The sequence below is a fragment of the Dendrobates tinctorius genome, unplaced genomic scaffold, assembly GCF_039654945.1.
Source record: "Dendrobates tinctorius isolate UK_male_01 unplaced genomic scaffold, ASM3965494v1 ptg000070l, whole genome shotgun sequence".
NCBI lineage: Eukaryota > Metazoa > Chordata > Amphibia > Anura > Dendrobatidae > Dendrobates > Dendrobates tinctorius.
The window spans coordinates 96,345,413-96,369,535 of record NW_027361738.1 but is presented as its reverse complement, the minus strand read 5'-3'; the positions used below and the strand labels follow the sequence as shown (position 1 = coordinate 96,369,535).

The 24,123-nt window shown below is 50.2% G+C and overlaps 1 protein-coding gene across 1 annotated transcript; it reads right to left on the bottom strand.

Annotated features, from left to right (window-relative positions):
* Nucleotides 1–14,894: 14,894 nt before the first annotated feature.
* Nucleotides 14,895–23,593, bottom strand: DNAJC19 (DnaJ heat shock protein family (Hsp40) member C19). The gene is made up of 6 exons (XM_073582170.1): nt 23,445–23,593; nt 20,162–20,213; nt 19,811–19,884; nt 19,467–19,543; nt 18,563–18,633; nt 14,895–15,131 (listed from the first exon to the last, which is right to left on the bottom strand). Exons 1-6 carry the CDS (start codon nt 23,445–23,447, stop codon nt 15,061–15,063), a joined length of 348 nt encoding a protein of 115 aa, XP_073438271.1. The 5' UTR covers nt 23,448–23,593; the 3' UTR covers nt 14,895–15,060.
* Nucleotides 23,594–24,123: the final 530 nt, after the last annotated feature.

The window sequence follows — 24,123 nt, the reverse complement described above, 5'->3', positions numbered from 1 at the left end:
GAGCGACGTCCTAGTCCAGAGACAGACTGACGCTGAGTGACATCCTAGTGCAGAGACAGACTGACGCTGAGCAACATCCAAACTCCAGAGACAGACTGATGCTGAGCGACGTCCTAGTCCAGAGACAGACTGACGTTGAGCAACATCCTAGTCCAGAGACAGACTGACGCTGAGCGACATCCTACTCCAGAGACAGACTGACGCTGAGTGACATCCTAGTGCAGAGACAGACTGACGCTGAGGACGTCCTAGTCCAGAGACAGACTGACGATGAGCGACATCCTACTCCAGAGACAGACTGACGCTGAGCAACATCCTACTCCAGAGACAGACTAATGCTGAGCGATGTCCTAGTCCAGAGACAGACTGACGTTGAGCAACATCCTAGTCCAGAGACAGACTGATGCTGAAAGACATCCTAGTGTAGAGACAGATGTTGAACGATATCCTAGTCCAGAGACAGACTGACGCCGAGCGACATTCCAGTGTAGAGACAGACTGACGTTGAGCGACGTCCTCGGCCACAGACAGACTGACGCTGAGCGACGTCCTCGGCCACAGACAGACTGACGCTGAGCGACGTCCTCGGCCACAGACAGACTGACGCTGAGCGACGTCCTCGGACACAGACAGACTGACGCTGAGCGACGTCCTCGGCCACAGACAGACTGACGCTGAGCGACGTCCTCGGCCACAGACAGACTGACGCTGAGCGACGTCCTCGGCCACAGACAGACTGACGCTGAGCGACGTCCTCGGCCACAGACAGACTGACGCTGAGCGACGTCCTCGGCCACAGACAGACTGACGCTGAGCGACGTCCTCGGCCACAGACAGACTGACGCTGAGCGACGTCCTCGGCCACAGACAGACTGACGCTGAGCGACGTCCTCGGCCACAGACAGACTGACGCTGAGCGACGTCCTCGGCCACAGACAGACTAACGCTGAGCGACGTCCTCGGCCACAGACAGACTGACGCTGAGCGACGTCCTCGGCCACAGACTGACGCTGCGCGACGTCCTCGGCCACAGACTGACTGACGCTGAGCGATGTCCTCGGCCACAGACAGACTGACGCTGAGCGACATCCTCGGCCACAGACAGACGCTGTGCGACGTCCTCGGCCACAGACTGACGCTGAGCACGTCCTCGGTCACAGACAGACTGACGCTGAGCGACGTCCTCTGCCACAGACTGACTGACGCTGAGCCACGTCCTCGGCCACAGACAGACACTGTGCGACGTCCTTGGCCACAGACAGACTGACGCTGAGCTACGTCCTCGGCCACAGACAGACTGGCGCTGAGCGACATTCTCGGCCACAGACAGACACTGAGCGACGTCCTCGGCCACAGACTGACGCTGAGCGATGTCCTCGGCCACAGACAGACTGACGCTGAGCGACATCCTCGGCCACAGACAGACGCTGAGCACGTCCTCAGCCACAGACTGACTGACGCTGAGCACGTCCTCGGTCACAGACAGACTGACGCTGAGCGACGTCCTCGGCCACAGACTGACTGACGCTGAGCCACATCCTCGGCCACAGACAGACACTGTGCGATGTCCTCGGCCACAGACAGACTGACGCTGAGCGATGTCCTCGGCCACAGACAGACTGACGCTGAGCTACGTCCTCGGCCACAGACAGACTGACGCTGAGCGACATTCTCGGCCACAGACAGACGCTGAGCGACGTCCTCGGCCACAGACTGACGCTGAGCGATGTCCTCGGCCACAGACAGACTGACGCTGAGCGACGTCCTCGGCCACAGACTGACTGACGCTGAGCGACGTCCTCGGCCACAGACAGACTGACGCTGAGCGACGTCCTCGGCCACAGACAGATTGACGCTGAGCGACGTCCTCGGCCACAGACAGACTGACACTGAGCGACGTCCTCGGCCACAGACAGACACTGTGCGACGTCCTCGGCCACAGACAGACGCTGAGCGACGTCCTCGGCCACAGACAGACTGACGCTGAGCGACGTCCTCGGCCACAGACAGACTGACGCTGAGCGACGTCCTCGGCCACAGACAGACTGACGCTGAGCGACGTCCTCGGCCACAGATTGACTGACGCTGAGCGACGTCCTCGGCCACAGACTGACTGACGCTGAGCGACGTCCTCGGCCACAGACTGACTGACGCTGAGCGGCGTCCTCGGCCACAGACAGACTGACGCTGAGCGGCGTCCTCGGCCACAGACAGACTGACGCTGAGCGACGTCCTTGGCCACAGACAGACTGACGCTGAGCGACGTCCTTGGCCACAGACAGACTGACGCTGAGCGATGTCCTCGGCCACAGACAGACTGACGCTGAGCTACGTCCTCGGCCACAGACAGACTGACGCTGAGCGACATTCTCAGCCACAGACAGACGCTGAGCGACGTCCTCGGCCACAGACTGACGCTGAGCGACGTCCTCGGCCACAGACAGACTGACGCTGAGCGACGTCCTCGGCCACAGACAGATTGACGCTGAGCGACGTCCTCGGCCACAGACAGACTGACGCTGAGCGACGTCCTCGGCCACAGACAGACTGACGCTGAGCGACGTCCTCGGCCACAGACAGACTGACGCTGAGCGACGTCCTCGGCCACAGACAGACTGACGCTGAGCGATGTCCTCGGCCACAGATTGACTGACGCTGAGCGACGTCCTCGGCCACAGACTGACTGACGCTGAGCGACGTCCTCGGCAACAGACTGACTGACGCTGAGCGACGTCCTCGGCCACAGACAGACTGACGCTGAGCGACGTCCTCGGCCACAGACAGACTGACGCTGAGCGACGTCCTCGGCCACAGACAGACTGACGCTGAGCGACGTCCTCGGCCACAGACTGACGCTGAGCGACGTCCTCGGCCACAGACAGACTGACGCTGAGCGACGTCCTCCGCCATAGACAGACTGACGCTGAGCGACGTCCTCCGCCATAGACAGACTGACGCTGAGCGACGTCCTCCGCCACAGACAGACTGACGCTGAGCGACGTCCTCAGCCACAGACTGACTGACGCTGAGCGACGTCCTCCGCCATAGACAGACTGACGCTGAGCGATGTCCTCCGCCATAGACAGACTGACGCTGAGCGACGTCCTCCGCCACAGACAGACTGACGCTGAGCGACGTCCTCGGCCACAGACTGACTGACGCTGAGCGATGTAAAAGATACAAGATCTCAGATACAGAAACCATATTCTACAAAACAGTCTTATGGTTGTCACCCGGGAATAATACAGGCTATAACATTATGGAGCTCCCAAATAGCCTCAGAATACAAGACCACAGAGCAGATCAAGCACCAAAGTATACATAGTAACTAAAAAGGTAGATTTTTATTGACACAGAATATCATGAAAAACAATGCTGAACATATATCACAAAATAGTTTTATCAAAAACAGAGCTATATAAATCCGGTCAAAAGTGCATCAAAAATATGGTGTCACCCCGCAGGCATAAATATGGGGAAAGAGGAGCACAGAACCAAATCCTCAATCCTATAAAGTGACAGTGCAACTAATTATGTAAAAAGTACTTGTGGAAGTGACAGGCTCACTAGCACCACATAGGGGAAAAATTATCAGGATCTTGGCCCCCCGAGGAAGCTGACGTGAGAAGTGCGCAGTAAGCGCATGTCTACACCCCCAGCCATGACTATGGGTAAGAACCAAGCATTGGGTTACACGCTTCACCACTGTCTTGGTCTAAAAGCTGGAATGGTCACTGACCGTAGAATATGAATGATACTACTCATTTTTCCCCTATGTGGTGGTAGCCTGTCATTTCCAAAAGGCCTTTTGACATAATTAGCACCTTTGACTGGATTTATATAGCTCTGTTTTTGATGGTGTATGCTCTGCATTGTTTTTCATGATATTCTGTGTCAATAAAAATCTACTCTGTATTCTTTGGTGGTAGATCTGCTCCGTGTTCTGATGCTGGGGGTCCTTTTTATGGGGATTGTTACTCCAGATGGAGCAGCTCCTCTTCCTTTCAGGCCACTATTCACACTACGGTGAGGCGGGAGACTCTAGTTAGCTGCAGATGTCTTCACGCCCTGTCCGCACTTGTGACCACATTCTGTACAAAACCTCCAATTTAAAGGGCAAACTAACCCTACAGGAGCAGCTGGCGGACAGCGGCTTCTATCAGTCAGACTGTGGAAGTCAATAATTCTCTGGATAAATGGCGGCTCGGATTTGCCATAACTTTCCCAGTGTAGCCATAGCCCGGAACGGCGTTTTTCTGTATAGGGTGTGACTGTATAACGTATATAGCTATCTATATACCCCGAAGGTCATTTATAACATCGGCACACAGGATGCGACAGCTGGAGGCAGGGAGAAATGTGAGCCGCTCATTAGTGACAGACATCTGCGCAGAAATGGAAACTGTCAGCGTGGCACAATAGAAGAGACCACGAGGGGCATGAGCAGAATGTGTGTGTGTGTGTGTGGGGGGTAACTCAATCCACACTACAGGCTGGAAAAAGCATCCATCAGGGATCCGGAAGAGAAGCCGTAACACCCCAGACCACAATAACTGCCAATATCGTGTAAGTGGAAACAGTCAACAAGTTTGCGCTCTGCATATTACACCTAACCCATAGCATACTGCAGGGGTCCGCAGAAATACAGTTGTGGCCCAAAGTATTGACACCCCTGCAATTCTGTCAGATAATACTCAGTTTCTTCCTAAAAATGATTGCAAACACAAATTCTTTGTTATTATTATCTTCATTTAACCCCTTCATGACCCAGCCTATTTTGACCTTAACGACCTGGCCATTTTTTGCAATTCTGACCACTGTCCCTTTATGAGGTAATAACTCAGGAACGCTTCAACGCATCCTAGCGATTCCGAGATTGTTTTTTGTGACATATTGAGCTTCATGTTAGTGGTAAATTTAGGTCGATCATTTTTGCGTTTATTTGTGAAAAAAATGGAAATTTGATGAAAATTTTGAAAATTTTGCAATTTTCAAATTTTTATTCTGTTAAACCAGAGAGTTATGTGACACAAAATAGTTAATAAATAACATTTCCCACATGTCTACTTTACATCAGCACAATTTTGGAAACAACATTTTTTTTTCGTTAGGAAGTTATAAGGGTTAAAAGTTGACCAGCGATTTCTCATTTTTACAACAAAATTTACAAAACCATTTTTTTTAGGGACCACCTCACATTTGAAGTCACTTTGAGGGGTCTATATGGCAGAAAATACCCAAAAGTGACACCGTTCTAAAAACTGCACCCCTCAAGCTACTCAAAACTACATTCAAGAAGATTATTAACCCTTCAGGTGCTTCACAGGAACTAAAGCAACATGGAATGAAAAAATGGACATTTTAATTTTTCCAACCAAAATTTTCTTTTAGCATCAGTTTTTTCATTTTCACATAGGCAACAGGATAAAATGGATCCTAAAATTTGTTGGGCAATTTCTCCTGAGTACACCGATACCTCATATGTGGTCATAAACCACTGTTTGGGCGCACGGCAGGGCTCAGAAGGGAAGGAGCGCCATTTTACTTTTTGAATGGAAAATATGCTTGAATATTTAGCGGTTGCCATGTCGCGTTTGGAGAGCCCCTGTGTGCCTAAACATTGGAGCTCCCCCACAAGTGACCCCATTTTGGAAACTAGACCCTCCAAGGAACTTATCTAGATGCATAGTGAGCACTTTGAACCCCCAGGTGCTTCACAAATTGATCCGTAAAAAAAAAAAAAGTACTTTTTTTTTTCACAAAAATTTTATTTAGCCTGTTTTTTCATTTTCACATGGGCAACAGGATAAAATGGATCCTAAAATTTGTTGGGCAATTTCTCCTGAGTGCACAGATACCTCATATGTGGTCATGAACCACTGTTTGGGCGCACGGCAGGGCCCGGAAGGGAAGGCGCGCCATGTGACTTTTTGATTGGAAAATTAGCTCCAATCGTTAGTGGACACCATGTCGCATTTGGAGAGCCCCTGTGTGCCTAAACATTGGAGCTCCCCCACAAGTGACCCCATTTTGGAAACTAGACCCCCGAAGGAACTTATCTAGATGTGTGGTGAGCACTTTGAACCCCCAAGTTCTTCACAGAAGTTTATAATGCAGAGCAGTGAAAATAAAAAATCATTTTTTTTTGCTCAAAAATGATTTTTTAGCCCACTATTTTTTATTTTCACAAGGGTAACAGGAGAAATTGAACCACAAAAGTTGTTGTGCAATTTGTCCTGAGTACACCGATACCCCATATGTGGGGGTGAACCACTGTTTGGGAGCACGGGAGAGCTCAGAAGGGAAGGAGCGCCATTTTGGAATGCAGACTTTGATGGAATGTTCTGCGGGCGTCATGTTGCGTTTGCAGAGCCCCTGTGTGCCTAAACAGTAGAAACCCCCACAAGTGACCCCATTTTGGAAACTAGAACCCCCAAGGAGCTTATCTAGATGTGTTGTGAGCACTCTGAATCCCCAAGTGCTTCACAGAAGTTTATAAATGCAGAGCCATGAAAATAAAAAAATATTTTTTTTTCCTCAAAAATGATTTTTTAGCCCGTTATTTTTTATTTTCACAAGGGTAACAGGATACATTGGACCCCAAAAGTTGTTGTCCAGTTTGTCCTGAGTACACTGGTACCCCATATGTGGGGAGAAACCACTGTTTGGGTGCACGGCAGGGCTCAGAAGGGAATGAGCGTCATTTGACTTTTTGAATGGAAAATTAGCTCCAATCGTTAGCGGACACCATGTCGTGTTTGCAGAGCCCCTGTGTGCGTAAACTTTGGAGCTCCCCCACAAATGACCCCATTTTGGAAACTAGACCCCCTAAGGAACTTATCTAGATGCATAGTGAGCACTTTGAACTCCCAGGTGCTACACAGAAGTTTATAACGCAGAGCCGTTAAAATAAAAATATTTTTTTTAACTCAAAAAATAAATTTTTAGCCTGCTATTTTTTATTTTCACAAGGGTGACAGGATAAATTGGACCCCAAAAGTTGTTGTCCAGCTTGTCCTGAGTACGCTGGTACCCCATATGTGGGGAGGGACCACTGTTTGGGCACACGTCGGGGCTCGGAAGCGAAGTAGTGACGTTTTGAAATACCGACTTGATGGAATGGTCTGCAGGCGTCATGTTAGGTTTGCAGAGCCTCTGATGTGCCTAAACAGTATAAACCCCCCACATGTGACCCCATTTTGGAAACTAGACCCCCCAGGAACTTATCTAGATGTGTGGTGAGCACTTTGAACCCCCAAGTGCTTCGCAGAAGTTTATAACGCAGAACCTTGAAAATAAAAAATCTTTTTTTTTCCTCAAAAAATGATTTTTTAGCCCGCAGTTTTTTATTTTCACAAGGGTAACAGGATAAATTCGACCCCAAAAGTTGTTGTCCAGCTTGTTCTGAGTACGCTGGTACCCCATATGTGGGGGGGACCACTGTTTGGGCACACGTTGGGGCTCGGAAGGGAAGTAGTGACGTTTTGAAATGCCGACTTGATGGAATGGTCTGTGGGCGTCATGTCACGTTTGGAGAGCCCCTGATGTACCTAAACAGTGGAAACCCCCCACAAATGACCCCATTTTGGAAACTAGATCACCCAAGGAACTAATATAGATGTGAGGTGAGCACTTTGAACCCCCAAGTGCTTCACAGAAGTTTATAACGCAGAGCCGTGAAAATAAAATATATTTTTTTTTCCTCAAAAAATGATTTTTAGTCCACTATTTTTTATTTTCACAAGGGTAACAGGATATTTTGGACCCCAAAAGTTGTTGTCCAGTTTGTCCTGAGTACGCTGGTACCCCATATGTGGGGGGGGGCACTGTTCAGGGACACGTTGGGGCTCGGAAGGGAAGTAGTGACGTTTTGAAATGCCGACTTGATGGAATGGTCTGTGGGCGTCATGTTACGTTTGGAGAGCCCCTGATGTACCTAAACAGTGGAAACCCCCCACAAGTGACCCCATTTTGGAAACTAGACCCCCCAAGGAACTTATCTAGATGTGTAGTGAGAACTTGGAACCCACAAGGGCTTCACAGAAGTTTATAACGCAGAACCGTGAAAATAAAAAATCATTTTTTTTCCACAAAAATAATTATTTTATCCCCCATGTTTTTATTTTCCCAAGGGTAACAGGAGAAATTAGACCCCCAAAGTTGTTGTGCAATTTTTCCTGAGTACCCTGATACCCCATAAGTGGGTGTACACCACTGTTTGGGCACATGTCGGGGCTCGAAATGGAGGGAGCACAGTTTGACTTTTTGAACGCAAAATTGGCTGGAATAAATGGTGGCTCCATGTCGCGTTTGGAGACCCCATGATGTGCCTAAACAGTGGAAACCCCTCAATTCTCTCTCCAACCCTAACCCCAACACACCCCTAACCCTAATCCCAACCCTAATCATAACCCTAACCTCAACCCTAATCCCAACACACCCCTAATGAAATCCCAACTCTAACCCTAACCACAAGCCTAACCATAATCCCAACCCAACCCTAACCCTATTTCTAACCCTAACCCCTAGTCCAACCCTAACCCCATTTCTAACCCTAACCCTAATGGAAAAAAAAAAAAAATATATTTTGCTTTTTTTATTATTTGTCCCTACCTATGGGGGAGATAAGGGGGGCGGTGATTTACTTTTTTTTATTTTGATCACTATGAAAGTTTATTATAGTGATCAAAATAAATGAATCTGCAGCGTTGCAGATTCGATTCGGCGCACTGCGCATGCACCCGCCATCTTCCAAGATGGAGGCGCCCATGACGCTGGACGGCGGGACACCAGGACGGATAGCGGGAGATCGGAGGCACAAAGGAGGGTGAGAGGGGGTGATCGGAGGGCTGGGGGGGCGGAGGGAAGGCGGGGGGGCAGATTATGACGGCAGCTGCCGATCGGTGCCATCAGACGGTGGCGGCAGCCGATCAGTGCCGTCAGTCGGTGTGTAGGGGGGGGGGGTCGGGTCTCGGTGTCCAGCCATGTCCGATGCTATTTCAGCATCGGCCATGGCTGGATTGTAATATTTCACCAATTTTCATTGGTGAAATATTACAATCGCTCTGATTGGCTGTTAAAAGTGAAACTGCCAATTAGAGCGATCGTAGGCACGTGGGGGCTAAGCCACACCCCCAGGTGTTAACTCTGAAGGGTCCTTTGTGTGCGGGTCGGGTGACCTTTCAGTGACCCCGGTCACCCGACCCGCAGGGGGGCAATCAATTCATGACGCCACATAGGCGTCATGGGTCGTGAAGGGGTTAATTTGTCTTAAATGAAAAAAACACAAAAAGAATTGTCCTAAAGCCAAATTGGATATAATGCCACACCAACCATAAAAAAGAGGGTGGACAAAAGTATTGGCACTGTTCTAAAAATCATGTGATGCTTCTCTAATTTGTGTAACTAACAGCACCTGTAACTTACCTGTGGCACCTAACAGGTGTTGGCAATAACTAAATCACACTTGCAGCCAGCTGACATGGATTAAAGTTGACTCAACCTCTGTCCTGTGTCCTTGTGTGTACCACATTGAGCATGGAGAAAAGAAAGAAGACCAAAGAACTGTCTGAGGACTTGAGAAACCAAATTGTGAGGAAGCATGAGCAATCTCAAGGCTACAAGTCCATCTCCAAAGACCAGAATGTTCCTGTGCCTACCGTGCGCAGTGTCATCAAGAAGTGTAAAGCCCATGGCACTGTGGCTAACCTCCCTAGATGTGGCCGTAAAAGAAAAATTGACAAGAGATTTCAACGCAAGATTGTGCGGATGTTGGATAAAGAACCTCCACTAACATCCAAACAAGTTCAAGCTGCCCTGCAGTCCGAGGGTACAACAGTGTCAACTCGTACTATCCGTCGGTGTCTGAATGAAAAGGGACTGTATGGTAGGAGACCCAGGAAGACCCCACTTCTTACCCCGAGACATAAAAAAGCCAGGCTGGAGTTTGCCAAAACTTACCTGAAAAAGCCTAAAACGTTTTGGAAGAATGTTCTCTGGTCAGATGAGACAAAAGTAGAGCTTTTTGGGCAAAGGCATCAACATAGAGTTTACAGGAGAAAAAAAGAGGCATTCAAAGAAAAGAACACGGTCCCTACAGTCAAACATGGCGGAGGTTCCCTGATGTTTTGGGGTTGCTTTGCTGCCTCTGACACTGGACTGGTTGACCGTGTGCATGGCGTTATGAAGTCAGAAGACTACCAACAAATTTTGCAGCATAATGTAGGGCCCAGTGTGAGAATGCTGGGTCTCCCTCAGAGGTCATGGGTCTTCCAGCAGGACAATGACCCAAAACACACTTCAAAAAGCACTAGAAAATCGTTTGAGAGAAAGCACTGGAGACTTCTAAGGTGGCCAGCAATGAGTCCAGACCTGAATCACATAGAACACCTGTGGAGAGATCTAAAAATGGCAGTTTGGAGAAGGCACCCTTCAAATATCAGGGACCTGGAGCAGTTTGCCAAAGAAGAATGGTCTAAAATTCCAGCAGAGCATTGTAAGAAACTCATTGATGGTTACTGGAAGCGGTTGGTCGCAGTTATTTTGGCTAAAGGTTGTGCAACCAAGTATTAGGCTGAGGGTGCCAATACTTTTGTCTGGCCCATTTTTGGAGATTTGTGTGAAATGATCAATGTTTTGCTTCATTCTCTTTTGTGTTTTTTTCATTTAAGACAAATTAAATGAAGATAATAATACCAAAGAATTTGTGTTTGCAATCATTTTCAGGAAGAAACTGAGTATTATCTGACAGAATTGCAGGGGTGTCAATACTTTTGGCCACAACTGTTAGAGCAGGCCTTATGCTTCAATCACATCCAGAGCTGCAACTGGGATGCTGCCGACAGATGTGCCTCCCTCCCATTTACTGCACCAGCAGAGGGCAGCATTCAGTTAAGCAGCTTCAGGGTATGTGCACACTTTGCGGATTCTGCTGCGTTTTACAAACCCTTTATTTCCTATGAAAATAAAAAAAACGTGCACATGCTGCGGATTTTTCCGCGCGGTTTTGCTGCGGTTTACAATCCGCAGCATGTCAATTGTTTGTGCGGTTCTGCTGCGTTTCTGCACCCATTGACTTCCATTGAGTCACACAATTCCGCAGCAAAACCGCAGAGATAAAAATATCTGCGGTTATTGCTGCGGAATTGGGTGAAAAAACGCAGCAGAAGGAAGTGATGTCGGGAGGAAGAGGAAGTGCGTGGGCGGAGTGTAGGGAAGAAGAAGGAAGTCGCCATAACGTCATGGAAGGCTACCGTCGCATGGGGATCGATGTGGGCCGTCTCATAGATTTGGTATGTATGCATGTATGTATGTGTGTGCGTCAGTCTGTGTGCGTCTGTATGTGTTTGTCTGTGTGCGTCAGTCCCCATGCGACGGTAGCCCCACAATTGTGCTCAGTCGCTGTATGGGAGAGTAGTCCCTGCGGCGACCGTGCACAATTGCTCAGTAAAGGGTTAAAAAAAAATACATGACACATACAACATACAATAAAGGACATACAACATAAACATACTCACCACATAGCGATGCTCCTGCCGTTTTTCATGGAGTTTTCCGGTGTTCGGGTGCTCCGGGACCTCGCTTTACGGCAATGTAGCTGCGTGAGACCTTTCCCACGCAGCATTGCCGTAAAGGAGAGTACCGGAGTCAATGAACTCCGGTAAACTCTCTCACGCATGCGCAGTAACACACTGCAGGAGCTTAGCTCCTGTCAGTGTGTTTCTGCAGCCATGGAGGATGGTCACATCTCAGGATGTGACTGTTCTCCATGGCAGATCGTCGTGGGACCCTCGTTTATGGACTGCGACGGAACAGGGAGTATAAATTTGGTTTGTTATTTTTAATTTTTTTCTAGGAGAACGAGGGCGTTGGATTGAGTGAAAAATAAGAATTTTTTGTCAAAAACTTGTGTTTTTTTATTTCATTAAATTTTTTTTTTTTGGTGTGTGTTTTATTTCAAAATTACCTTTTTTGGCTTAATAATGGATCGGCGTCTTCTTGACGCCTCTCCATTATTAACCGGGCTTAATGTCACCGATGAAAGGTGACATTAACCCCTTCATTACCCCACATCCCGCCACTGTGCGGGAGTGGGAAGAGAGGGGCTAAGTGCCGGAATTGGCGCATCTTTGATGCGCCGGTTCTGGGGCGGCTGCGGGCTGGTATTTGTAGCCGGGGGGGGGGGGGGGGGGGCCAAAATCCATGGCCCCTTCCTAGGCTATGAATATCAGCTCGCAGCTGTCTGCGTAGCCTTTCTGGCCCTAAAATATAGGGGGACCCCACGTAAAAAAAATTTTGGGTTTGAACGGCCTGCGGACCATTTGGCGCTGCACGCTGAAATCTTCATCCCGCTGGGCACTCTGCTGCTCATTTCTGTCAGTCATCATTCTTATTGGTAAAAGCAAAATGGAGGCTGGGGGGGTTGGAGCAGGAAATGACATCACTTTTTTTTTTCTTGAGTACAGTATTGTCCAACTTTATTTAATTTCTTCTAGTGCAAAACCGCAGACAATTCTGCCAAAAAACTGCAGGAAAAACCGCAGTAAAAAACGCACCAAAAACGCACATGCGGTTTCTGCCAAGAGGTGCGGTTTTGTCAACAAAAAAAAAGCAGGGAAATTTACTACGTGTGCACATAGCCTCAGAGCTAACCAGAGGCTGTGAATGCTGCTTTGAGTGTGAATGGAGTCATGCCAACAAAGGCACAGTATTGAGATCGCTCATCACAATTGCAGCATTCTCTCTTAATGCGTTTCCATTCACTGACAGCAAGCAGAGATCTTGGTAAAGGAGAAATAAAATCACTACACCTCCCACAAGGCACAGCTGTATTCCTGCAGCTTTGGATGTAACTAGAGCAGAATAAAGATAAGTGAAGCTTCATCTTTTCACAAGAATTACCTAAAATGTAAAAGCCAAGCAGACGATATCTTAAGGAGGCGTCTGAGCGAGCAGCCGCCCTTCCCTGGCAGCGCCGGCGGCAGCAGAGCGTCGGGTCAGCAGGATGTGAGCGGAGTCAATTCCCCACAGACCAAATGTTTAATTCATAAGATGTGCAAGAAAAGCTCCGAGATCCTCAAGGACACCCTCGTCCTCTTCATCACCTCGGAGGACGCACGTGCCATGAGAGCGAAGGATCCGCTGCTTAAAGGGGCCGTCCAGTCACATTACCGCAGGACCAAATATTCCTCTAGACTTTATGTATCGATTTTGTTACATTCAGAGCTGTATTCAGAATTCTGCTTCTGGAACAAGCTCAAGTCTCGTCCCCATCCTGCTTGTTCAGTGTCTATAAAGATAATCTGCTACATTGCACTGAAGGAGATGGAGTGGTCACTCCCGACATACATAGGGGAAGAAGTCTCCATCTCCCACAATGTACTTACAACCAGAGCTGTATTCATAATTCTACAGGGTGGGCCATTTATATGGATACACCTAAATAAAATGGGAATGGCTGGTGATAGCACCTTCCCGTTTGTGGCACTTTAGTATATGGGAGGGGGGAAACTTTTCAGGACGGGCGGTGACCTTGTTGACCATTTTGAATCCAACTTCAATTTTTTCAAAGGGAGGAGGGTCATGTGACACATCAAACTTATTGAGAATTTCACAAGAAAAACAATGGTGTGCTTGGTTTTAACGCAACTTTATTCTTTCATGAGTTATTTACAAGTTTATGACCACTTGCTGCCCATTGTGTTGGATTGTCAATACAACCCTCTTCTCCCACTCCTGACACACTGATGGCTACACGGCAGAAGAAATGCTAGCACAGGCTTCCAGTGTCCGTTGTTTCAGATTCTGCACATCTCGTATCTTCACAGCATAGACAATTGCCTTCAGATGACCCCAAAGAGAAGGGGATCAAATCGGGAGACCTTGGTGGCCATTCAACTGGCCCACGACGACCAATCCACTGTCCAGGAAACTGTTCATGTAGGAATGCTCGGACCTGACACCCATTATAGATGGCATGGTGTGGTATATGGGGTACAGATAGTGGGGCCATTCTTCATCAATGGAAACCTCAATGCCACTGGATATCTGACATTGCTCCATGATGATGTGTTGCCTCTTTATGCGCTGGACATGGCGCGCTCCCTGAGATTTTCCAGCAAGATGGTGCACCACCCCATTATGGGTGTCAGGTCCGAGCATTCCTACAAGGAAGCCGACCCCCTTAGACTAGCATTTCTTCTGCGGTGTAGCTATCACTGTGTCAGGAGTGGGAGAAGAGGGTTGTATCGACAATCCAACACAATGGGCAGCACTTTGAACACATTTTATAAGTGATCATAAACTTGTAAATAACTCATGAAAGAATAAAGTTCCGTTAAAACCAAGCACACCGTTGGGTTTCTTGTGAAATTCTCAATAAGTTTGATGAGTCACATGACCCTCTTCACATTGGAAAAAATAAAGTTGGATCCAAAATGGCCGAGTTCAAAATGGCCACCATGGTCACCACCCATCTTGAAAAGTTTCCCTCCTCCCATTACTAATGTGCCACAAACAGGAAGTTGATATCACCAACCATTGCCATTTTATTTAGGTGTATCCATATAAACGGCCCACCCTGTCACGGTCAGCCCCTGCTGGTTCATGTTCTACAGAGGGAGATGAATATTCCCAGCATGCACTGCACAGTCCCCTTTCTCTGCCATAGTGCACATTTGCCCCCCTGGCTGATTTTGTGGACCATGATCCTCAGTGATCACTTTTAGAAACGTAGCCAACAGTTCCATGTATATCACTGTATTCACCAATGCCGTACATTGTTCTCTGTTATCAGCCACTTCAGACTGACGACGACCCTGAATAGCGGACGGGTGCTAGACTGTATTTCTCCTGGTTATCGGCCACTTTCTGATTTGGGGAGAACTCAGCGGAGGAAAGATATATACATTTTATTGCTCTCTGTTATCAGCCACTTCAAGCTAGAACATGATAAACCGTCCTCGGCCCGTGATCACAATTCAGTTTCCTTTATTGACAACTGAGTCCCCAGAAATCCCGGAAGCTCGAGGTATAAAACAGTCCAGGGACGGCTGCTCCGGTCTACTTCTTCGCTTGTCCTTCCAGCAAATCCTTTGCTTCGTTAATCTTGGCCGCGATATACGGAGATCCGCCTGGAAAACAGGGAGAGGGGCGTTAGACAACAGCCAATCACACCGCACAAATGAGCGACTTCTGCGTCCCCATGACAACTCTTCCTGTCGCAAGGAAATTGTGAAGCTGCAAATTACCATCCAGGGAGCTCCACACAATGTACAGTGGGTTCGGAAAGTATTCAGACCCCTTTACAGTTTTCACTCTTTGTTTCATTGTAGCCATTTGGCAAATTCTAAAAAGTTCATTTTTTTTCTCATTAATGTGCACTCCGCACCCCATCTTCACTGAACAAAAATCAGAAATGTAGAAATTTTTGCAAATTTATTAAGAAAAACTGTACCCACTGTACCTATGACAATAAGTGTTACCATAGGGTCACAAAAATGATTGAATGACAGGCTTCAGACCCTACATTCTGCACCAACCCCATATGTTCATATTTATTTCTGTGCACCCATGATAACACTTCCTGTCATCCAAACCGTCATCAATGCCTACATATTATACACATACAGGGGCCACTATTAGTGGTAGAAAGCAGCCACTCACTGTCCCTGTGACAGGAAGTGTTGTCAGGAGGACACAGGTGAAGACTGGCATCAGCTCTGTCATTAAAGCAGCACATTCCCATTTTTATAATTCATCCTCTGTACATTTAAAAAGATTTTACCCTTAAGGGTATGCGCACATGTTGCGGATCCGCTGCAGATTCGCAAGGGATGTACAGTACCATGTTATCCTGTGGAAAATAAAATCCGCTGTGCACATGCTGCGGAAAATTCCGCAAGGAAACGTAGCGGTTTATTTTCCGCAGCATGTCAATTCTTTGCGCGGATTCCGCAGCGTTTTTACACCCGTTCCATTATAGGAATCCGCAGGTGTAAAAACGCAGGGGAAATCCGCAGGAAATCCACATAAAAAAAAATGCGCAGATTCTGTCAAAAGATGCTGATTCCGCGCGGAACATTCCGTACAGCAATCTGCAACGTGTGCACATACCCTAAGATGTCACAGCAAACCTTTTGAGACAGAGATAGTTTTCTTTTTTTTCCACATGGTGTTCCAGGTTTCCACTGATTTTTTTTTTTTGTTGGGAGGGACACGATGCCGTTCTACATTAATTTACTATATAAAGGATTTACTGCACTGAAAAAAAAAAATACAAGTAAAATGGTAAAGAAAACTACATCGCATTTTTTTCTTTCCCCAGACCAGTGGATTTTTGTAGTGAAAAATTATATTAGCAGTTAATAAAATAATCTTTGTACATAAAAAGAAGAAAAAAAAAAAAAAAAAAAAAAAAGAAGAAGAGTGACTGGTCTCAGATTTTTATCCTTTATTGGAGGTGCGTCCGGCCTCGTGTTTTGCTCGGTGACCTGAATCTTTTATTGTTACTATTCTTGGGGTAAATTTGACGTTTAGATCTTTTTCATTGGATTTTTTTTTTTTGTGAAGGGTGCGATGACTTGTAATTCTGGCTTTTTAATATATTACTGTCTGGGTTACTTTCATAGTGATTCCAAACATGCATATTTTAAGTACTGTATTCTGGATGGAAAAAGAAGTAGTTGTTTTAGATTTTTTTTTTTTTTTAAATATTTCTTTTTTTGTGTAATAATTTAATACTGGGGAAGCAGTGTGTGCGTATCAAGCCCCGCCCCTCATTATGATGTCACAACGGTTGCCATGGCGACGCTGATGTCATCATAGGTCGCAAGCCCCGCCGCCGCTCATTATGATGTCATAATGGTTGACTATGGGATGGAGGATATGTATGATGGGTATACGGGCACGGGGCTATGGGATGGAGGATGTTTGATGGGTATATGGGCACGGGACTATGGGATGGAGGATGTGTGATGGGTATATGGGCACTCGACTATGGGATGGAGGATATGTATGATGGGTGTATGGGCATGGGACTATGGGATGGAGGATGTGTGATGGGTATATGGGCATGGGACTATGGGATGGAGGATGTGTGATGGGTATATGGGCACTCGACTATGGGATGGAGGATATGTATGATGGGTGTATGGGCACGGGACTATGGGATGGAGGATATGTATGATGGGTATATGGGCACGGGACTATGGGATGGAGGATATGTATGATGGGTATATGGGCACGGGCCTATGGGATGGAGAATATGTATGATGGGTATATGGGCACGGGACTATGGGATGGAGGATATGTATGATGGGTATATGGGCACGGGACTATGGGATGGAGGATATGTATGATGGGTATATGGGCACGGGACTATGGGATGGAGGATATGTATGATGGGTATATGGGCACGGGACTATGGGATGGAGGATATGTATGATGGGTATACGGGCACGGGACTATGGGATGGAGGATATGTATGATGGGTATACGGGCACGGGACTATGGGATGGAGGATATGTATGATGGGTATACGGGCACGGGACTATGGGATGGAGGATATGTATGATGGGTATACGGGCACGGGACTATGGGATGGAGGATATGTATGATGGGTATACGGGCACGGGGCTATGGGATGGAGGATGTATGATGGGTATACGGGCACGGGACTATGGGATGGAGGATGTGTGATGGGTATACGGGCACTGGACTATGGGATGGAGGATGTGTGATGGGTATATGGGCACTCGACTATGGGATGGAGGATATGTATGATGGGTATATGGGCACTGGACTATGGGATGGAGGATATGTATGATGGGTGTATGGGCACGGGACTATGGGATGGAGGATATGTATGATGGGTATATGGGCACGGGACTATGGGATGGAGGATATGTATGATGGGTATATGGGCACGGGACTATGGGATGGAGGATATGTATGATGGGTATATGGGCACGGGACTATGGGATGGAGGATATGTATGATGGGTATATGGGCACTGGACTATGGGATGGAGGATGTGTGAAGGGTATATGGGCACTCGACTATGGGATGGAGAATATGTATGATGGGTATATGGGCATGGGACTATGGGATGGAGGATATGTATGATGGGTATATGGGCACTGGACTATGGGATGGAGGATATGTATGATGGGTGTATGGGCATGGGACTATGGGATGGAGGATGTGTGATGGGTATATGGGTACGGGACTATGGGATTTGCTACAACTAACCACAGTTAGTTACTATGCCCGGGCAGTGCCGGGCTCTTCACCTAGTTTATTTATATTTCACTTAAAATAAAATAAGCGTAGAAATAATTAAAGAGGGGAGGAAAAGGATGAAAGCAAAGGGCGCCTGATTGTGTATGTGGGCGGTGATAAACCCATTTAATGCCGCCGTCATTGTCAGTGTAAACCATTGGCATCTAAATGGTTAAGCAGCAGTAATCAGACCTGGATATACAACACAACGGGCAGCTGCCCTGTATGGAACGGTCTCGGGGCGGGCGCGAAAAAGGGGTTAAGGGACCCACACTTGCTTTACCTTTGTCGGGGTGATTGAGCAGCATGATCCGCCTGTGGGCTTCCCGGATCTTCAGTTTATTTGCCGTGGGGCTACAAGAAAACAGATGGGAGTCAACGCCAGCGTTGAAAAGTCATCCACCACCACTTTTTCTCTATTTGCAAAATCTCTGCTTGCTTTCAGTGAATTTGGACATTAGTTTGCATTTGGCACTTTGAACGTTCTGCCTGCACAGCTGAGGGTTTGCTTCAATTGTATCCAGTATACACCATCCCTTAAAGGGAATGTGTCACCCCTTTTTTGGCTCTCAGCTGCCACCACTGACATCAGGGGCTTATCTCCAGCATTCTGTAATGCATTCTGTAATGCTGTAGATAAGCCCCTGATATAACCTGAAAGAGAAGGAAAACACGTTAGATTATACTCACTGGAGGGGACGGTCCGATGGGTGTCGCGGTCCGGTGCCTCCCATCTTTATATGGTGACGTCCTCTTCTTCCCTTCCTGTCGTGGCTCTGGCGCATGCGCACTGCTCAGTCCTGTTGAGGGCGTGGCAGAATACTGCAGTGCACAGGCGCCAGACCTCACCCGACGCCTGTGCACTGCAGTATTCTGCCACGCCCTCAACAGGACTGAGCAGTGCGCATGCGCCAGAGCCACGACAGGAAGGGAAGAAGAGGACGTCACCATATAAGGATGGGAGGCGCCGGACCGGACCGCGACACCCATCGGACCATCCCCTCCAGTGAGTATAATCTAACTCTTTTTTCTTCTCTTTCAGGTTACATCGGGGGCTTATCTACAGCATTACAGAATGCATTACAGAATGCTGTAGATAAGCCTCTGATGTCAATGCCGGCAGGAGATAGGCAAAAAAAAAAAAAAAAAGGGTGACAGATTCCCTTTAATGTACGGCCAGCACCTACCTCACTCCGAGGACCAGTGCAGCTTCCCTTTTGGTCATTTTGGGTTCAAATCCACCTTTGTAATAACCAGCAAATGCCTAAAAGGAGAAGAAACATTCAATTACCTGCTGAAAAAAAATTATAAAAAAGGGGTTGTTGTAGTCGTCTCAGGACAGATCTGTGTGAGAGGAGGAATGAACCACACAGCAATGTCTGTATAAGGGGGTAAGCTGCCCACTTGGCGGGTGATTGTGAGGACGATGATCAGGCACGTTGCCCAGAGACTGGAGATGCCGTCAGCTCCAGACCATATCACCTAACATGACCATGTGCATGATGCCCAGGATGCATGGTAGATCTCTTACCGACTTGGGCAGGGTCTGGATCGCCTGCTTGACCTGAGGCTCCAGGTGTTTGAAGGCCTGCAATGCGTACCTGCCTGGAGGCAAGAAAGACACAGACAACATGTAATGTGACAAGCCGAGTCCTCCGGAGGAGCTCCACGCTATCCACAGCAGCTCCGCGCTTCTCATATGTGCATCGCGTGGCTGCTTTCCTCCAGAAACACCTATCCACAGAACGTGCTCAGCCTCAATGGAGCTGTAATGCCAGACACAACCCAAGGACAGAGGTGGCACCGTTTCTGGAAGACAGCAGCCATGTTCTTGTATAATGCATTTATTCAACTTTAATTCTTCTATCAGTGTGTTCGGTACCTGCAAATCCCGCCACTGCAATGGTGAGACCGGCTGCGATCAATGAGCTCGCCTGGGGAGAAAAAAAAAAAGAAACAAACGTTTACCTGCCATGTTGTAGGATAATGGATCAATATCATCTGTTTGCAGCCAAAATAGCACAGCGCCATCCAGTGGATGTTCTCAGTACTGCAGGTCAGATCACATTCATTTCTGTACGAGCAGATTGAGCTGCAGTACCGAGTACGGCCACTACAGTGTACAGCCAAACAGCTGAGTTCATGGTGCCTGAGGGGCCTCACTCTGCCCAGTGGGGAGGGGGTAGAAAGAGTCCAATCCAAGCCCCCTCAGTCCCATGCGGATGGTGGTATAGGAGATCAAGGATTATAGAATACATTGCAGTATTACACTGTATTGTAAAAGTGATCACAGGTTCAGGTCTCCCAGAGAAACCAATAAAACGGGGGTGGGCAATATAACGTTTATAAAATTTCACATCATCCTCTTTTTCCCAAAAGAGAACTAATATCTAAAAGAAACAACATTTGGTATCGCAGCGTGAGACGGTCAGAACTAATAAAGCATCAGAATATTTATCTTATACGGTGAACACCGCAGCATCCTCCCTAGCACCAGTGCACGGGGCAGAGGGGTAACACCGCAGCATCCTGCCCAGCACCAGTGCCCGGGGGAAGAGGGGTAACACCGCAGCATCCTGCCCAGCACCAGGGCCCGGGGGCAGAGGGGTAACACCGCAGCATCCACCCCAGCACCAGGGCCCGGGGGCAGAGGGGTAACACCGCAGCATCCTGCCCAGCACCAGTGCCCGGGGGCAGAGGGGTAACACCGCAGCATCCTCCCCAGCACCAGTGCCCGGGGGCAGAGGGGTAACACCGCAGCATCCTGCCCAGCACCAGGGCCCGGGGGCAGAGGGATAACACCGCAGCATCCTGCCCAGCACCAGTGCCCGGGGGCAGAGGGGTAACACCGCAGCATCCTGCCCAGCATCAGTGCCCGGGGGCAGAGGGGTAACACCGCAGCATCCTGCCCAGCACCAGTGCCCGGGGGCAGAGGGGTAACACCGCAGCATCCTGCCCAGCACCAGGGCCCGGGGGCAGAGGGGTAACACCGCTGCATCCACCCCAGCACCAGGGCCCGGGGGCAGAGGGGTAACACCGCAGCATCCTGCCCAGCACCAGTGCCCGGGGGCAGAGGGGTAACACCGCAGCATCCTCCCCAGCACCAGTGCCCGGGGGCAGAGGGGTAACACCGCAGCATCCTGCCCAGCACCAGGGCCCGGGGGCAGAGGGATAACACCGCAGCATCCTGCCCAGCACAAGTGCCCGGGGGCAGAGGGGTAACACCGCAGCATCCTGCCCAGCATCAGTGCCCGGGGGCAGAGGGGTAACACCGCAGCATCCTGCCCAGCACCAGTGCCCGGGGGCAGAGGGGTAACACCGCAGCATCCTGCCCAGCACCAGGGCCCGGGGGCAGAGGGGTAACACCGCAGCATCCTGCCCAGCACCAGTGCCCGGGGGCAGAGGGGTAACACCGCAGCATCCTGCCAAGCACCAGGGCCCGGGGGCAGAGGGGTAACACCGCAGCATCCTGCCCAGCACCAGGGCCCGGGGGCAGAGGGGTAACACCGCAGCATCCTCCCCAGCACCAGGGCCCGGGGGCAGAGGGGTAACACCGCAGCATCCTGCCCAGCACCAGGGCCCGGGGGCAGAGGGGTAACACCGCAGCATCCTGCCCAGCACCAGTGCCCGAGGGCAGAGGGGTAACACCGCAGCATCCTGCCCAGCACCAGTGCCCGGGGGCAGAGGGGTAACACCGCAGCATCCTGCCCAGCACCAGTGCCCGGGGGCAGAGGGGTAACACCGCAGCATCCTGCCAGCACCAGGGCCCGGGGGCAGAGGGGTAACACCGCAGCATCCTGCCCAGCACCAGTGCCCGGGGGCAGAGGGGTAACACCGCAGCATCCTGCCCAGCACCAGGGCCCGGGGGCAGAGGGGTAACACCGCAGCATCCTGCCCAGCACCAGGGCCCGGGGGCAGAGGGGTAACACCGCAGCATCCTGCCCAGCACCAGGGCCCGGGGGCAGAGGGGTAACACCGCAGCATCCTGCCCAGCACCAGTGCCCGGGGGCAGAGGGGTAACACCGCAGCATCCTCCCCAGCACCAGTGCCCGGGGGCAGAGGGGTAACACCGCAGCATCCTGCCCAGCACCAGTGCCCGGGGGCAGAGGGGTAACACCGCAGCATCCTGCCCAGCACCAGTGCCCGGGGGCAGAGGGGTAACACCGCAGCATCCTCCCCAGCACCAGTGCCTGGGGGCAGAGGGGTAACACCGCAGCATCCTGCCCAGCACCAGTGCCTGGGGGCAGAGGGGTAACACCGCAGCATCCTGCCCAGCACCAGTGCCCGGGGGCAGAGGGGTAACACCGCAGCATCCTGCCCAGCACCAGTGCCCGGGGGCAGAGGGGTAACACCGCAGCATCCTGCCCAGCACCAGGGCCCGGGGGCAGAGGGGTAACACCGCAGCATCCTCCCCAGAACCAGGGCCCGGGGGCAGAGGGGTAACACCGCAGCATCCTGCCCAGCACCAGGGCCCGGGGGCAGAGGGGTAACACCGCAGCATCCTGCCCAGCACCAGTGCCCGGGGGCAGAGGGGTAACACCGCAGCATCCTGCCCAGCACCAGTGCCCGGGGGCAGAGGGGTAACACCGCAGCATCCTCCCCAGCACCAGGGCCCGGGGGCAGAGGGGTAACACCGCAGCATCCTCCCCAGCACCAGGGCCCGGGGGCAGAGGGGTAACACCGCTGCATCCACCCCAGCACCAGGGCCCGGGGGCAGAGGGGTAACACCGCAGCATCCTGCCCAGCACCAGGGCCCGGGGGCAGAGGGGTAACACCGCAGCATCCTGCCCAGCACCAGGGCCCGGGGGCAGAGGGGTAACACCGCTGCATCCACCCCAGCACCAGGGCCCGGGGGCAGAGGGGTAACACCGCAGCATCCTGCCCAGCACCAGGGCCCGGGGGCAGAGGGGTAACACCGCAGCATCCTGCCCAGCACCAGTGCACGAGCTTCTATCACAGGTTTACACGTTCTTCTCATTCACTGACAGCAAGCAGAGACTATGGAAAAAAAACCACAAGATGATTGACAGCTCAGTGCGCACAGGTCATGTGACCACATGGAGACACGTGACCACCTGCGACTGACAATGTCAGCTACAGAGACACGTGACCTGTCCATGGCCTCCCTTCCCTGCACCGCGGCCCGGTCTCTCCCGTCTCCTCACCATGCTGACAGGCGCTAACACACCGGAGCCGCAGCGTCACCGACCGCACACCATGACCCGCCCGAGCCGCCGCTCTGCGCACCCGAAACTCCTCCCTTTCCGTCAGTAACCCCGCCCACTATAAGCACAGTGGAAAAGTCATGTTAGGTTGCGCCATAAGATGTTTTTATAACTTTATTGCTCCCAGACACTGACGCACAGTTAACAGTGTTGTCAATGTGATCGCTCGTGAATCGGGATCGTGAGCGACTTTTCCCTATTACGCGTTATTATGGTGTGAATGGAAGAAGAGGGAAAGAGACAGCTGTGGCAGTCTGACCTGAGATGGGGGATAGTGAGGGTTAATTACTATTCATTTATCAAAGAGAAAAATCAATGTCTGATTATAAATGAGGAGCGTGCACGTGTGACTGACTGAGGAGCGTGCACGTGTGACTATGAATGAGGAGCGTGCACGTGTGACTGAATGAGGAGCGTGCACGTGTGACTATGAATGAGGAGCGTGCACGTGTGACTGAATGAGGAGCGTGCACGTGTGACTATGAATGAGGAGCGTGCACGTGTGACTGAATGAGGAGCGTGCACGTGTGACTGAATGAGGAGCGTGCACGTGTGACTATGAATGAGGAGCGTGCACGTGTGACTATGAATGAGGAGCGTGCACGTGTGACTGAATGAG